The sequence below is a fragment of the Lemur catta genome, chromosome 12, assembly GCF_020740605.2.
Source record: "Lemur catta isolate mLemCat1 chromosome 12, mLemCat1.pri, whole genome shotgun sequence".
NCBI lineage: Eukaryota > Metazoa > Chordata > Mammalia > Primates > Lemuridae > Lemur > Lemur catta.
The window spans coordinates 26,471,236-26,487,146 of record NC_059139.1 but is presented as its reverse complement, the minus strand read 5'-3'; the positions used below and the strand labels follow the sequence as shown (position 1 = coordinate 26,487,146).

The window sequence follows — 15,911 nt, the reverse complement described above, 5'->3', positions numbered from 1 at the left end:
CCACTCCTCGTTTCCCCAAGAGCATTACCCTTTTTCCTTACCAAAGTCTGTGGAACCTCTGAAAACTGATTGTAAAGCCTGAAAACTCAAAGGCTTGAAGTCTCTATCCCGCCTTCTGAAGCTTATTCATCACTTACCTGAGAGAAAGAATCGCCAAGGTGCAAGTTTTAACTTTAAAAATGGTGGAGGATGTGAACAGCTCCCTTTCGCTTGGCAAGGACCCGCCCCCAACACCACCTGAGGCAAGGCTCCCATACTGCCTCACTGTTGATGATTGGCGCCGGCTGGTCCTTCTGTGGGGCTGAGTTTCTGCTGCTGCTTACTGAGTATCTGCTTTTGTCTTTCATTTTTCAGATTCTGGGCGTGTCTGTGATGAACAAGGTATGAGATACAGAGACAGACAGACAAATCATGCTTCCTTGAAGTGTGTCAAGCATAAATAAATATTCTCTTGATTTGATTCCAGTGGAAATGATCCCAGTATATAACTAATTAATCCAATTCCAAAGCCAGGACTCTTGAACCCGATCTAGGGCAGAACAAGTAGCTGTGTTCTAGTTCCATGTAGTTTAAAAGGTGAGCTATAAACTAAAGCAGTGTTTTTCAGACTTTGAGTTGTGACCCACTAGTTGATCAAGAAATCAGTTTAAGAGGTCACAACCAGCAGATTTTTTTTAATGAAATAATATAAAAGAGAAAATAGAAGAATGCATTGCATATAGCAGTTGTAAGTATTATTACACTTTATTTCAGTTGTATGTTAGATATGTTTTGTGCATACATTTAAATACTGGGTGGAATTGTAAACTGTTTCCTGCTTCAGTTTATGGTCAAAAAAGTTTGAAAGCCACTGCTCTGGGGAACCTTCTGTCTACCATGTGTGATGGGGGAAGAGATTGACCTTTGTGTCTCCCTTTTCCAGCTACTCAGATCCTAGGCTGAAGTAGAGATAGCAAAGGGAGCAACCATTCTCACTCCTCTCTGGGCACATATTTCAACCCCAGACCACACGTTTATAGACCTGAGTGTGGTGCCTAAGACCGTGGCTTGCATCATGTATTATTTTACTTTAGGACATAGATCTGCAAATGAGTTTCACAAGAAGCATCACTGAGGTTGGCATTGCTGTCCAAGATGCTGAGGATCACAACTTCCAGTTTTCCTACAAGGAGACACTGATCAGTTACATGCTGGTGAGTGTGCAGAGAGGGGATGAGGAAGACTCTTAAGTATCCCATTACCAAGAGTGCAGGGCTGTCTTTTTTAAAATGTATGAAACTCACCAGTCCCACATAACAGATCTCTGCCTTATTTCTGACCCAGGGCACCCAGTGGTCCAATGAGGTTTCAGCTGCATCGTTGAGCTTTTCTGAAATATTTCACCTCCTTGCTTCTGTTGCAGAACTTCATTAGGGATGAACCCCTGGATTCCTTAGCTAGCCCTGTTCGGTGGAAAGCCTTAATCGCCATTAGATACTTCAGGTAGAAAATTTTTTGTTGTTCTTATTGAAAAATTATTTCTTCCCCCTCATCCTCCTGATCAACTGACTTATCTATCAGTGCAGATACCAGTGCACCCTCCCAAAAATAAACACTTTCAAACTGGGGCTTTTTTTCCTTCCAAAGAGTTACAGAACTGGCTGAGAGACTGATCATTTGATGACTGACAGAGACTAAAGAGCTGTTCAGAGGAATCAGATTTATTGATATATGAGGGCTGACTGAAATTTCTGTGCAAAAGGAAATTTTTCTCCCTAGATCTTAGCCTATAAGCAAATTTTAATCTTCCAATTAAAAACTTATGAAAGTCCTAATTACATTCTATATGGTTAGCAGCAATAAACCTGAAGATGAAAATAATTTTAGGCATGTTTTTAAAATAATATTTTCCCTCAAAGTAAAAGAAATACAAGTTTACTGTTAAAATTTGGAAACTACAGAAAATGTTTTAAAATAGTAAAATCGCCCATCATCTCCCTGTGGTACACATTTTGGTATATTTCCTTCAAGTCTTTATTTCTAGTCTTCCATTTTTATTACAGGGTTGAGATTCTATGCTGCATGTGATTTTTCATTCTGCTTTTTCTCACATCATATTGCATATTCCCACATTATTACCAATTCTTCATAAACAACATTCTTTTTTCATTTCTTAATTTTTTATGTTTGATTATGGCAAAATACATAACATATAAAATTTGTCATCTTTAAGCATATGGTTCAATAGTGTTAAGTCCATTCACCATTCACATTGTTATACAACCAATCTCCAGAACTCTTTTCATCATGTAAAACTGAAACTGTATACCCATTGAAAAACTAACTCCCCATTCTTTCCTCCCCACAGCCCCTGGAAACCACCATTCTATTTTCTGTTTCTGTGAATTTGTCTACTCTAAGTAGCTCATAAATGAAATCATGCAGTATTGTCTTTTTGTGACTGACTTATTTCACTTAACATAATGTCCTCAAGGCCATCCATGCTGTACCATGTATCAGAAATGCATTCCTTTTTAAAGCTGAAAAATACTTCATTTTATGTGTATACCACATACTGTTATCCATTCATTTGTCACTGGACACTTAAGTTGTCCATCAATGGGACCTTTTGGCTATAGCAAATAATGCTACTCTGAACATAGGTGTACAAATATCTCTTAAAGATCCTGATGTTAGGTATATACCCAGAAGTAGGACTGTTGGGTCATATGATTATTCTATTTTTAATTTTTTGAGGAACTGCCATACTATTTTTCATGGCAGCAGCAGTATTTTATATTCCCATAAATAGTGCACAAGTGATTAGTGATGTTGAGCATCATTTCATGTGCTTGTTGGCCATTTGTATATCTTCTTTGGAGAAATGTCCATTCAAGTCCTTTGTTCATTATTTAAATCAAGTTGTTTTTGTTGTTGTTGTTGTTGTTGTTGAGTTGTAGGATTTCTTTATATATTCTGGATATGAGCCCCTCATCAGATATATGATTTACAAGTACTTTCTCCCATATCATAGGTTGCCTTTTCATTCTGTTGATTGTATCCTTTGATACACAGAAGTTTTTAATTTTGATGTAGTCCGTTTGTCTATTTTTACTTTTGTTGACTGTGCTGTTGGTGTGATTACAAATCATTGTCAAATCCAATGTCATGAAATTTTCCCTCTATGTTTTCTTCTAAGAGTTTAATAGTTTTAGCTCTTATATTTAGGTCTTTGATTCATTGTGAGTTGATTTTAGTATATAGTGTAACAATTGTTTTACATGTGGACATTCAGTTTTTCAACAACACTTGATTTAAAGATTGTCTTTACAACAAAAGCTTAGGCTACAAAAGCAAAAATAAATGGGTGGCACGAAACTAAACTGAACACTAAAAAGCTTCTACACTGCACAGGATGCAATTGACAAAATGAAAAGGCAGCCTATGAATTGGCAAAAAATATTTGCAAACCATGTATATAATAAGGGGTTAGTATTCAAAATTCACAATGAAGTCATACAACTCAATAGCAAGAAAATGTATAACCCAATTTTAAAAATGGACAAAGGACCTGAATGGACGTTTCTCAAAAGAAGACATACAAATGGCCAACAGGTATATGAAAAAATACCCAATGTCATTCATCATCAGGAAAATACAAATCAAAACCACTATGAGCTATCACCTTACATCTGTTAAGAAAGCTATCATCAAAAAGATAGACAACAATTGTTGGCAAAAGTGTTCCCCAAAAATGGGTAAAAATAAGTGTTGTCTGTGGAGAAAAGGAAATTCCTGTGTACTGTTTGTGGGGATGTAGATTGGTACAGTTATTATGGAAAACAGTATGGAGGTTCCTAAAGAAATTAAAAATAGAATTACTATATGAACCAGTGATTCTTCTAGGTATATACACAAAGGAAATGAAATCACCACCTCATAAAGATATCTGCACTCTCATGTTTATTGCAGCATTATTAACAATAGCCTAGATGTGGAAACAACCTAGGTATCTGCCAACAAATGAATGTATAAGAAACCATGGTATTTATACATACAGTGGAATATTATTTGGCCTAAAAAATGGAAAGGTCCTGCCATTTGCTACAACATGGATGGATCTGGAGGACATTATGCTCTAGACACTTTTACTTCTTCCTTTACAATTTGGATGCCTTTTATTTCTTTTTCTTGCTTAATTGCTCTGGCTAGAACTTTCAGTACTATGCTAAATATAAGTAGTAAAAATGGCATTCTTGCCTTGTTCCTTATCTTGGAGGGAAAGATTTTAGTCTTTCACTATTGAGTATGATGGCAGCTATAAGCCTGTTATATATGGCATTTATTATGCTGAGGTAACAAATGCCATTTTAATCATTTTAATGCCTGCCTACTATCTCGTTGTATAAATATGCCTCATCTTACTTAACCAACCTCCTGTTGCTATATTTAATTGTTGCCTATTTTTAAAAACTATAAATAATACTTTGATGAATACCTTTGTCCGAGAAGTGTTTTCTGAACTTCTAAGTATAATAATTGACAATTTTGTTCAGAAAGTATTGAGTGGCATCTATGTCATTATCAGTCATTGAGCTAAGTTCTAAAAAAAATAATAATTAACAAAATATGGCCTGGCCCTGAAGGAGTTTTAGCCTATTGGGAAAAATAAATACAAAAATCACCCACATAATTTCTACAAAATATAGTGAAAGACAAGATAAGGAAAATAACAGGTTGTCATGTTAACAAAGATGAAGGAAGTTTGTAGAAAACTCAAATAAATAAATCTTAAAGATGAATTAAGAATTAACCAGGCTCTAGAACAGTGTTGTCAAGTAGAAATATAATGCAAGTTGCATATGTCATTTAAAATTGTCCAGTAACCATTTTGAAAAGAGTAAAAAGAAACAGGTTAAATTAATTTTAATGACATATTTCATTTAATCCAATGTATTCTGTATGTTATAATTTTAACATGTATTCAATGTAAAAAATAACAGGATAATTAATATTACTTTGTATACTCTATCTTCAAAATCTGCAGCTAAGGTGTTCAGTAGCCACATGTGGCTGGTGACTACTCACACTTAGACAGGGCAGCTGTAGAACCTGAAAATTATTTCTAATGACAGCAAGAAAATCACTGGTTGTCAAGTGGGAGGAAAAGATGAACTGCAAAGGGAAATAAGGAAAAACTGAGGGATGATAGAAATGTTCTATATTGGTTATGGTGGTGTTTTCATGGGTGTGGATGTCTGTCAAAATTCTTTAAATGGATGCAGTTTATTGTACATAAATTATACCTCAATAAGTTAATTTTTTAAAAAGCAGTCAGCCAGACAATAAAGATGAGAAGACTCTCACTAGAGGTTTCCCAGCTGGTACTGAATTTTACTCCTTTCTTAGAGAACTGTTTTCACTCTTCCCTGATAGTGTCATCATTTTTAATTTTTGCTAATTTGGTAGCTGACAAGAGGTATCTTGTCTTAATTTACATTTATTTAACAAATGGGGTTTTCATGTTCATTGAACATTTGTGTTTTCCCAAATCATGTCCAGGTTTTTCCATATCCTCATGATGTCTATAGTAAATACCTGAAAGAAACAAAGAAGGAAAGGAAGAAAAATTCCAGTATCATTTATTCACTTGTGCATTCACAAGAACCTATTGTACGTGTGGCACTACATGGAACATGAGAGGGCATAAGAAGTTGATAAAACTCACTGCCCCAGACTTAGAATCTGGCTGGGGAGATAGTTTCTCTCCCTTTCTCTCTCTCTCTCTCTCTCTCTCTCTCTCTCTCTCTCTCTCTCTCTCTATTTTGCGCACACACACACACACACACAGTGGAGAAAACAGGTAATGCTAGTACAAATCATATAACAAAGTGTTAAATCACACAAAGCAAGTGACGACCCCTCCATCACTCTAGTCAATTAGAGCTGAGGCATCTCCACTGTGCTCACCAGTGTAGTCTGATTTTATGTCCCCATCTCTTCTACTCCTGTCACCACTTTCCCTCAGCATCCCAACATGGCAGAAAATGTGCCACATTTGCCACGTGTTTAGATTTCATTGGCAGTTCTTGGGAATTCACCAGGGGTGTTCTGTTATTAATCATAATATCCATCCTCCCCATGCTTCTCGTTTCAGTAAACTGAAGCCAAAGCTCTCACTGAATGACCACCTCAATATTCTTGAAGAGAATATTCGGAGGCTGCTGCCCCTCCCACCTCTGGAAAGTCTGAAAAATGATGGCCAGACGGACAGGGACAAGGAGCACATTAAAGTGTGTGGCAGCCAGGCCTGAGTAGATGGAAAACTGGAGTGGGACTTTACTCTCACCTCAGGCTGGGACTCACACATGCACATTTGATTTCAGTTTCTCTATGAACGATCCATGGATGCTCTAGGAAAACTTCTGAGGACCATGATATGGGACAATGTGAATGCAGAGGACTGTCAAGAAATGTTTAATGTGAGTAGGGCCTCCACTCAAGCTGTTGCCTGTTCTCCCTAATCTGTCCTCCTGCGTGCCAGACTCTTCTTCACAGGGACACATCCAGCCTGACCCTCCCCACCACGTAGAGTCAGTCCACTTAAAAAACTGTTTGTGAGGATGTGAGAACCCTCTTAGAGAAAAAAGGGGAGAGAGACAGAGACAGAGAAACAGAGAGAGAGAATATGAGGCTAAATGTGTATGAAGAATACTAAGGGAAGTATATTTATTCCTTGACCAACAGCTTCTCCGGATGTGGCTTGTTTCACAAAAACAATGGGAAAGAGAAAGAGCCTTCCAGATCACTGCAAAAGTGCTGACAAATGATATTGAAGTAAGTAATCCCCTAAAATAAATAGATTTCATTGCTTGCAAACAACAGGGATCTCCAAGGCCTCTGGAACTCAGAACACCTGCCTGGTGGATCTTGGGTCTCAGAGTGGAGTGCTTTCCCAAGAACACCAGACAGGTACCTCCCAACTCCAGATTGCAGCAAGCACACTAAAATAGAGCTATTTGGTTGTCTTTGCATGCTTGCTTGCTTACTTTTCCACTGCCCTTAAGGAATCAGGAACATTTTAAGAGAAAGCTCAAGATTAAATTTCATTCTAAGGACCTTCAGAGACAAAATAAGGGACTTAAGATCCAGTGTTGGGAATATCCTGGGAAATCATCCAGCCATCCCACCATATTGGAGCGCCTCCTTTGTCCCGCAGGCACCAGAGGACTTTAAAATAGGTTCACTCCTTGGGCTCCTGGCTCCTCACTGCTGTGACACCTTGCCCACCATCCGCCAGGCGGCTGCTAGCTCAGCTATTGCTCTGCTCTCTATAAAAGGTGAGAAAGAGGTGGGAGACCCACAAAAGAAGAGAAGTTACCTATTTTTTTTATTCTGTTCTTCTCTTTGTGCATCTATGTCTCTTTCCTTCCTCTCCTCCCATGATTCTCTCTCCTCTCCTCCCCTTCCCCCCTCTCCCCTCCTCTCCTCTCTCTTTCTCTCTCCCTCTCTTTTAATGCCTTAATTATATCACAGAATTTGTGTCTTTCTTAGATCTGAAACAAGTCATTTTTTCCTCCGTGGCTCCATTTTCCTATTTTTTAAAATAAAGATAATAACACTGGAGCATTATAAAGATCCATTAAAGTAGGTAAAATGTTTTGAGAGTCTCTGATTTAAATCACTGAGTAAGTGGGCATATTAGCAATGCTTCCTCTATCACACAGTTTTCTTCAGGAGAAGATTGCACTGTTATTATGGTGCTAAGTGACTTTCAAAGCTCTCTAAGAGGCAGAACTTTGTGAAGGTTTTTTTAGGAGAGCAAGACCTCCTCCTGCTCTCCAAGTCCATGAGAATAACTGTCAATATCAGAAAATATAAGAGATTCAAAACCTCAGTCTCATGCTGAAACCAACAATTGGGGCATCCTATCAGGTTAATTCAGCAGGTGTTTCAGCTACGACAGCCCTAACTGTGTGTGCACAGTTCTGTGGACACCAGGTGCAGCCAGAAACACTCAGTCTAGGTTTAACGCCATCTCATGTCTATATTCTGATCATCACTCTTTTAGCTACTCAAAATATTTGTTGAGTTCCTTTCCATGTGTCAGACACTGTTCTGATACTGGAAACACAGAGATATTATAATTCTAAAATCCACATAAGTAAAGTGTGTTAAAGCCAAAAGGTGGGATTTGGTTGGGGAGTTGGGGAGTACCCAGGCAAAAAGAAAAAATTTATTCAGCAGAGTCAGAATAGGTATGAAAGTCCCTTAGACTATGGAAAAATAAGTCATTAAGAATATACCCTTTTACCAAGACAAGAAAGAAAGAAGGAAGGAAGGAAAGAAGGAAGGGAGGGAGGGAGGGAAACTAAAGAACCATTCCAATAAGAGAAAAAATGTGCCAGAAAGCGACTCACAGGAAGAAAGAAATTTGAATTCTACCTGTTATTACTCTACCTATTATTATTGTTCTACCTATTCTTCCTTTTGCCTACTTCATTTTCCTAAAACATGAAAAATTCAGTTTCTCATATACTCTTTGTTAACAAGAAATCCCATTCTTCAGTTACATTAACTCTTTTTCTTTGATTGATCAAACAAGCATGGTAGAGAGAGAGAAAGAACATGTGCTATTAAACACCTACTAGGCACAAGTAACAAGTGTGATGCTAAATAAAATGCCCATTAATACTCATGGATGTTCCTCAATTAGTTTTGAAACGAGGGATTTGAAATTAAGAAGTTTACTGAAAGTATTGTAGCTGAACTCTGAGCCCAGGTGTTCCTCTGGGCTACGCTGCCTTGCACAAAATGCTCAAGTGTTAGTTTCCACAATTACTATATATTCAAATTTAAAAAACAGAAAATCATTATTCTTTAGTTCTGCATTTATAAGTTGATCTCAACAATCACTTATGCAGTTGCTGATGGAAACTTTTTATCACAGTAGTTACTTTTCAATTTCCCCAGTGAGGTAGCTCACTGAAGAATGGAACTCTGAAAGAAACAGCAGTATAGCAGAGTAGTCAGAGCCTGGGCATTGTGTCAGGCAGACCAGGGTTCAAATTCTGACTCTCCTGTTTTAACTCACTGCATGACCTTTGGCAATGGCATCACATCTCTCTGCCCCACCTTTCTCAATTCCAAAATCAAGACAATAACAGGAGAGTCTACCTTAGATAATCTTTGTGAATAGTAAATGAGATCATTGTATGCAGGGTATTCAGCATGGTACCACCAAGTAGGACATACTCAGTGTGGTGTGTTCACCATCTCACCAGACAGCAGCTGATTTAGTGTCACATCAAAATATAGCCAGCCTCATCAACCCCTAGCAGGTCTTTGAACTCTTATTCATTTCTCTCTCTGTTGATTTTAGGCATTCACCTAGAAGTGGAAAGACTGCAGGGTTTGCAGGAAGGGCTGGAAAGTGATGATGTGCAGGTCCAGATCAAGATTTCTTCTAAAATAGCTAAGGTAATAAATATAGAAGTCTTGCCAAGGAATGTAAAGATGATTCTGGATTGATTTCCTAATGAGTAAGCTATGCACTCCCCACTATTGAGGAAAGCAATGGTCTAGACATTCAAGTATAATGAAAGACCTTTTGTCCTGTCATTTATTTTTTATTTCAAAATGTTAATTAAGGGGCTACAAGTGATTTTCTTACATGGATACCTTGTATAATGCTTAAGTCAGGGCTTTTGGTGTGCCCATCACCAGAATAGTGTTCATTGTACCCAACAGGTAAGTTTTTATCCCATACACCCTCTCCCATCCTCCCCTCTTCTTGGTTTCTCATGTCCTTTATATCACTTTATGCCTGTGTATACCCATATATTAGCTCCCGCTTAGTAGCGAGAACATATGGTCTTGGTTTTCCATTCCTGAGATACTACACTTAGGATAATGGTCTCCAGTTCCATCCATGTTGCTGCAAATGACACTATTTCATTCCTTTTTATGGTTAAGTAGTATTCCATGGTGTATATGCCACATTTTCTTTATCTACTCATGAATTGATGGGCACTCAGGTTGATTCCACATCTTTGCAAATGTGGATTGTGAAGCAGTAAACATTCAAGTGCAGGTGTCTTTTTGATAAAATGACTTATTTTCCTCTGGGCAGATACCCAGTAGTAGGATTGCTGGGTTGAATGGTAAGTCTATATTTATTCCTTTGAGGAATCTCCATACGGTTATCCATAAAGGTTGTACTAATTTGCAGTCCCACCAACAGTGTATAAGCATTCTCTTCTCTCTGTATCCACACTAGTGCCTATTGTTTTTTGACTTTTTAATAATGGCCATGATGATAGGGGTAAGGTGGTATCTCACTGTAGTTTTAATTTGCATTTCCGTGACGATTAGTGATGTTGAGCATGTTTCCACATCTTTGTTGGCCATTTGTCTGTCTTCTTTCAAAACACTACTATTTGTGTTTTTTGCCCACTTTTTAATGGGGTTGTTTGTTTTTTTCTTGCACATATAGTAATAACATTCATCGGGTGTTGGGCAGATGGGGGGGCATATATATACCTAATGGGTACAGTATGCACCATTTGGGGGATGGACATGCTTGAAGCTCTGACTCGGGTGGGGCAAAGGCAATATACATAACCTAAACATTTGTACCCCTGTAATATGCTGAAATAAGAAAATATTAAAAAAAAAATCTATGGGATATAGTCAAAGCAGTCCTATGGGGGAAGTTCACAGCCTTAAATGCCCATATCCAAAAGACAGAAAGATCACAAATTAGCAACCTAATGTCATATCTCAAGGAACTAGAAAAAAAAAACAAAACAAAACAAACCCAAAGCCAGCAGAAGAAAAGAAATAACCAAGCTCAGAGCATAACTAAACAATATGGAAATCAAAAAGATAATATAAAGAATCAATGAAACAAAAAGTTCTTTCTTTGAAAAGATAAACAAAATTAATAGACCACTAGCCAGATTAACCAGAAATAGAAGAGAAAAAACTCACATAAACTTAATCAGAAGTGAAAAATGAGATGTAACAATTGATACCCCAGAAATAGAAAATATGATCTGTGAATTCTATGAAAACTCCTACACACATGAACTAGAAAACCTAGAGAAAATGGATATATTCTTAGAAAAACACAATCTCCCAAGACTCAATCAGGAAGAAATAGAAATTCTGAACAGAACTATAAGGAGCAGCAAGATTGAAGCAGTAGTAAAATAAAAATAGTCTCCCAGCACAAAGTAGCCCCTGACCAGATGGATTCGCAGCTGAATTCTAGCAGATACAAAGAAGAACTGGCACCTATCCTATATAAACTATTCTATAACATCAAGAAGGAGGGAATCCTCCCTAACTCATTCTATCAATCCAGTATCACCCTGATATCAAAGCCAGGAAAGAAAACACACACACACACACACACACACACACACACACACACACACACAAGCACACACACACACACAAAGAAAACTACATAACAATGTTGTTTAAGAACATAGATGCAAAAATTGTCAACAGAATACTAGCAAACTGAATTCAACAGCACATCAAAAATAATTAGCAAGAAAAAAAGAAACAATTCCATTAAAAATTTGTACTAATTGATCAACACTTTTGTGCACATATGGAAGTAACATTCACAGGGCATCAGGCAGGTGGGAGGGGGAGGAAGGGATGGGTAAATTCACACCTAATGGGTACAGCGTGCAATGTCTGGGGGCACGCTTATAGCTCTGACTTGGGTGTGCAAAGACAATATATGTAACCAAAGCATTTGTACCCTGCAATATTCTGAAATTTAAAAAAAAAAAAAAGAAATGTATCCAAAAAAAAGTGGGCAAAAGACATGAACAGAAGCTTTGCAAAAGAAGGTAGACAAATGGCCAATAAACATATCATAAAATGCACAATGTCACTAATCATCAGGGAAATGCAAATTAAAACCACAATGAGATATCACCTTACCCCAGTTAGAATGTTTTTTATCAAAAAGTTCAAAGACAATAGATGCTGGTGTGGATGCAGAGAAAAAGGAATGCTTATACACTGTTGGTGGGACTGCAAATTAGTACAACCTCTGAGGAGAACAGTATGGAGATTCCTCAAAGAACTAAAAGTAGACCTACCATTTGATCCAGCAATCCCAATACTGTGTATTTATCAAAAGGAAAAGAAGTCATTTTATTAAAAAGATTATCTGCACTCAAATGTTCATTGCAGCACAATTCACAATTGCAAAGATGTGGAATCAACCCAAGTGCCCATCAATACATGAGTGGATTAATGAAGTGCAGACTATGTATACTATGGAATACTATGCAGCCATGAAGAAGGATGAATTAAGGCATTTTGCAACAATTTGGATGGAACTGGAGACCATTATCCTAAGTGAAGTATCTAAAGAATGGAAAAATAAACACCATATGTACATGCTATTAAATTGCAACTAACTGATGCACACACATGTACATAGAGGGAAATAAAACTCAGTGGGAATCAAGTAGGGGGGTGACAGGAGGAAGGGATGGGTAAAAACCTACCCATCAGTGCAATGAACAGGTACAATGAACACTATCTAGGTGATGGGCACGCTTATAACCCTGACTCGAACATAACAAAATTGATACATGTAACCAAAAACATTTGTACCCCCATAATATTTTGAAAAAAAACACAAAAAAAGCCAGTAGAGTGTTCTGAGTAGAAGAGTCAGGGCTACTATGTACAATTTTGCCAGTTGTGAAATGCAAAAGGGCACCATCATGCAAAGTAGCATCATTCATAATGTAGACATTACAGATTTATATTTGTATCATGGACATTTTCTAGATTCCAATAAAGGATACAACAAAATCAATACATTATGACACTATATTTACAGACAGAAGTGTAACATCTTGAGGACAGGGTACACTTTCCTAATGTACAAAGGTCCCTTATGAGATAGCAGTGGTTCTGAGAGGAGAAATAAGATTAGACTTACATTTCTGAAGGATCACTCTGGCTACTGTGTGGAGAATAGAATATAGGCTGCAAAGAGCAAAATCAGAGAAGTCAGGTTGGAGTAAACTGCAAGAATCCGGGTGTCAGATGAAGTAGCTTGGACCAAGGTGGCAAGAGCAGAGACATGAGAAAATGATCAGCATGTGGGAGAGAAACCACTCAGGGGACAAGGAGGAAACATGTCAAATGCCTGAAAAGCATCTGGGACATGCTCAAAAACATACTTAAAACATGAGTTCCCCTCTTTCCTTTCTTCCTAAATCAAAATCCATCCCAATGTGAGAACAAAACAGATAACCACTGACCTTGGACACCAGGCAAGCATTTGGTGTTACACATAATAGGAGCAGTAGTCCAGTCCTTTAGGTGTGGAACCATAACTAAACAATCACTGGGATGTGCAGCTATTCATGGAAGGAGCTCATTTCTTCTCGACAAAACATCAGCAGCTCATTTAATGGAGGGGGAGTCAGTTGTGAATAGGAATGTTCTCATGTCTACAAATTCATAATCATTACCATCTTGTTTAGTTAAAGCCCCAGGTAATGCTCCTAGAGCTCATTCAAACTGCCACGTTTTACCTGCCTGCCCCCTTTTCATTGATACACATACACAGGCATACACATGCAGATCCATACAGTGCTGTCAACCAAACGTTCTGTACCATTCTTGAATCTGGAGACCAAAATTGCAAAGTTGTTTTTTATTTTCTTGACCTTTTATTGACTTCTCAATATTGAAACAGGGAAGAGAGAGGCAGGGCTCCTGGTAATCCATACTCCGTATGGAGACTGGCAGCCACCTGAGTATTCAGCACGGCGCTTAGTACATGTCGGTAGATTTTCCTGAATTCTCAAGGCTTAGCTATTCTTTGGCAGATTCAAGACATATTTCTATGATATATAAAATGTATGTGAAAGTACATTACAGTATGTAAGTTGATATGTAAACATTATGCATTATTTTTCCCTTATGCAATATGCTGTAACTTTAGGTTTGGAGAGGAAATTGCAAGCTTGGGATTCAAAAAAAAATATGAAATAATAAAAAGACAATTCCAAGGAAAGTTTGCTTAGAGATAAAAAGGTCATGTCTGTGTCCTCTTTTAGCATTTTCTCTAGGTCCTATGGCCTCAATCATGAGCTGTTGGAAAGTCCTATTGTTTTCATATCCTAAAACAAACAATAGCAGCACATTCTAAGTATCCAGACAGAAAGAGAGGTGGTTGATAGCGTGAATCTTTCTGGGTACATTTTCAGATTGTCAGTAAATCCATCCCAAATGAGGAGATTCAGATGTTCCTGGAGGAAACACTGGATGGTCTGGAGAGCCTCAACCCCACATGCACCACGGCCTGTGGCATATGGATGATCGCTGCCCTGAAGGAGCAGGGATTGGCTCTGGAAGACCAGGTGAACTGATGGCTGGTTCCATAACTGAGCAGAATTCTAACACTTCTGAAATGCGATCCTCCTGCCTCAGCCCCCCGAGTAGCTGGGACTACAGGCATGCACCACCATGCCCGGCTAATTTTTATATATATATATATATATATATATATATAATTTTCGCTGTCCAGATCATTTCTTTCTATTTTCTTTAGTAGAGACAGGGTCTCGCTCTTGCTCAGGCTGGTCTCGAACTCCTGACCTCGAGCAATCCTCCCGCTTCAGCCTCCCAGAGAGCTAGGATTATAGGCATGAGCCACCACGCTCGGCCTTTGGCATTTTCTTATGCCCATGTCCTCATGATTTTTTTTAAATAGACTTCATTTTTAGAGCAGTTTTAGGTTCACAGCAAAACTGAGCTGAGAGTTCCCACCTACTCCCTTCCCACGCACAGCCTCCCCCACTATCAACATCCCATAGCAGAGTGGCACATTTGTTACAATTGGTGAACCTACACTGACACGTCATTATCATCCAAAGTCCACAGTTTATGTGCACTTTAGGGTTTAGAGCTCACTTTTGATGTTGTACAATTCTAGGGGTTTGACAAATACATAATGGCATGTATCCTCCATTATAATAGCACATGGAATAGTTTCACTACTCTAAAAATCCTCTGTACTCTGCCTCTCATGTCTTTCGATTTTATACCTTGGATGCCCTTGCCTACCGTCTCCACTTTGCCTTTTGAAATTGCTACATATCCCTCAACACTCAGACCAAACGCCCCTCCAAAATGACTCAGTTCCTTCTGGATTCCTCTATCAGGTCTTTGCACCTCTTACCTATCATTTGCCATAGACTGCCTTGAGCACAGTTCTTTGGGTATATGACTAGTACCCTGTATTCGATCACTTACTCCCTTTGGTACGTCTTTTTCATCTTCGGTAAATTCTCTACAGTGCCTGGCACAGCACCTGGCATAATGCACCCTTTCACTAAGGGTTTGCTAAACTGATTTGGGAATAAATACCCGATTCACTAATAATCTTTCTGAGTGAGAAACAGGTCATGTGTAGAATCAATTATTATTTTTAACATTATTTATAAGTCATTAACCACCCACCCAGAGCATGTTGATGTACTCACCCCGAGCCATTCATGTAGAGAGAAAATAGCAACTTAACGTCTGACTTGACTTTTTGTTTTTAGCTCTTGGAGATCTTGAGCTCAATTTACCATCACATGCCGGTCCTCAGACAAAAGGAAGAAAGTTTCCAGTTTGTTTTAGAAGCCATCTCCCAGATAGCCAGCTTTCACATGGAGGCAGTTGTCGTCAATCTTTTGCAGAAGCCTCTGCCCTTTGACAGGTAGATTCTAATTGAACTGATCCCTTCTCCCAGGAAAGGCCACTCTGGAAAGCACACTGGGGAAGGATGTACTGTTTGAGAAAAAGACAGCAAACAAAGGCTGAAAACATCTCACTTGAATATTTAAAAATTGGTATTTGAATCACAAGCAATGTTTTCCTAAGAGTTTTTC

At 38.3% G+C, this 15,911-nt stretch overlaps 1 protein-coding gene across 1 annotated transcript in view; it reads left to right on the top strand.

Moving 5' to 3' along the window:
- Nucleotides 1–15,911, top strand: part of MROH2B (maestro heat like repeat family member 2B) — a 59,341-nt gene that overhangs the window by 32,861 nt on the left and 10,569 nt on the right. The window contains exons 22-31 of the mRNA XM_045566599.1: nucleotides 355–381; nucleotides 1,074–1,193; nucleotides 1,403–1,482; nucleotides 6,137–6,272; nucleotides 6,366–6,461; nucleotides 6,727–6,816; nucleotides 7,199–7,319; nucleotides 9,362–9,459; nucleotides 14,241–14,393; nucleotides 15,582–15,739. Of these exons, the coding sequence (XP_045422555.1) occupies nucleotides 355–381; nucleotides 1,074–1,193; nucleotides 1,403–1,482; nucleotides 6,137–6,272; nucleotides 6,366–6,461; nucleotides 6,727–6,816; nucleotides 7,199–7,319; nucleotides 9,362–9,459; nucleotides 14,241–14,393; nucleotides 15,582–15,739 (1,079 nt within the window). The remainder of the gene's footprint in view (nucleotides 1–354; nucleotides 382–1,073; nucleotides 1,194–1,402; nucleotides 1,483–6,136; nucleotides 6,273–6,365; nucleotides 6,462–6,726; nucleotides 6,817–7,198; nucleotides 7,320–9,361; nucleotides 9,460–14,240; nucleotides 14,394–15,581; nucleotides 15,740–15,911) is intronic.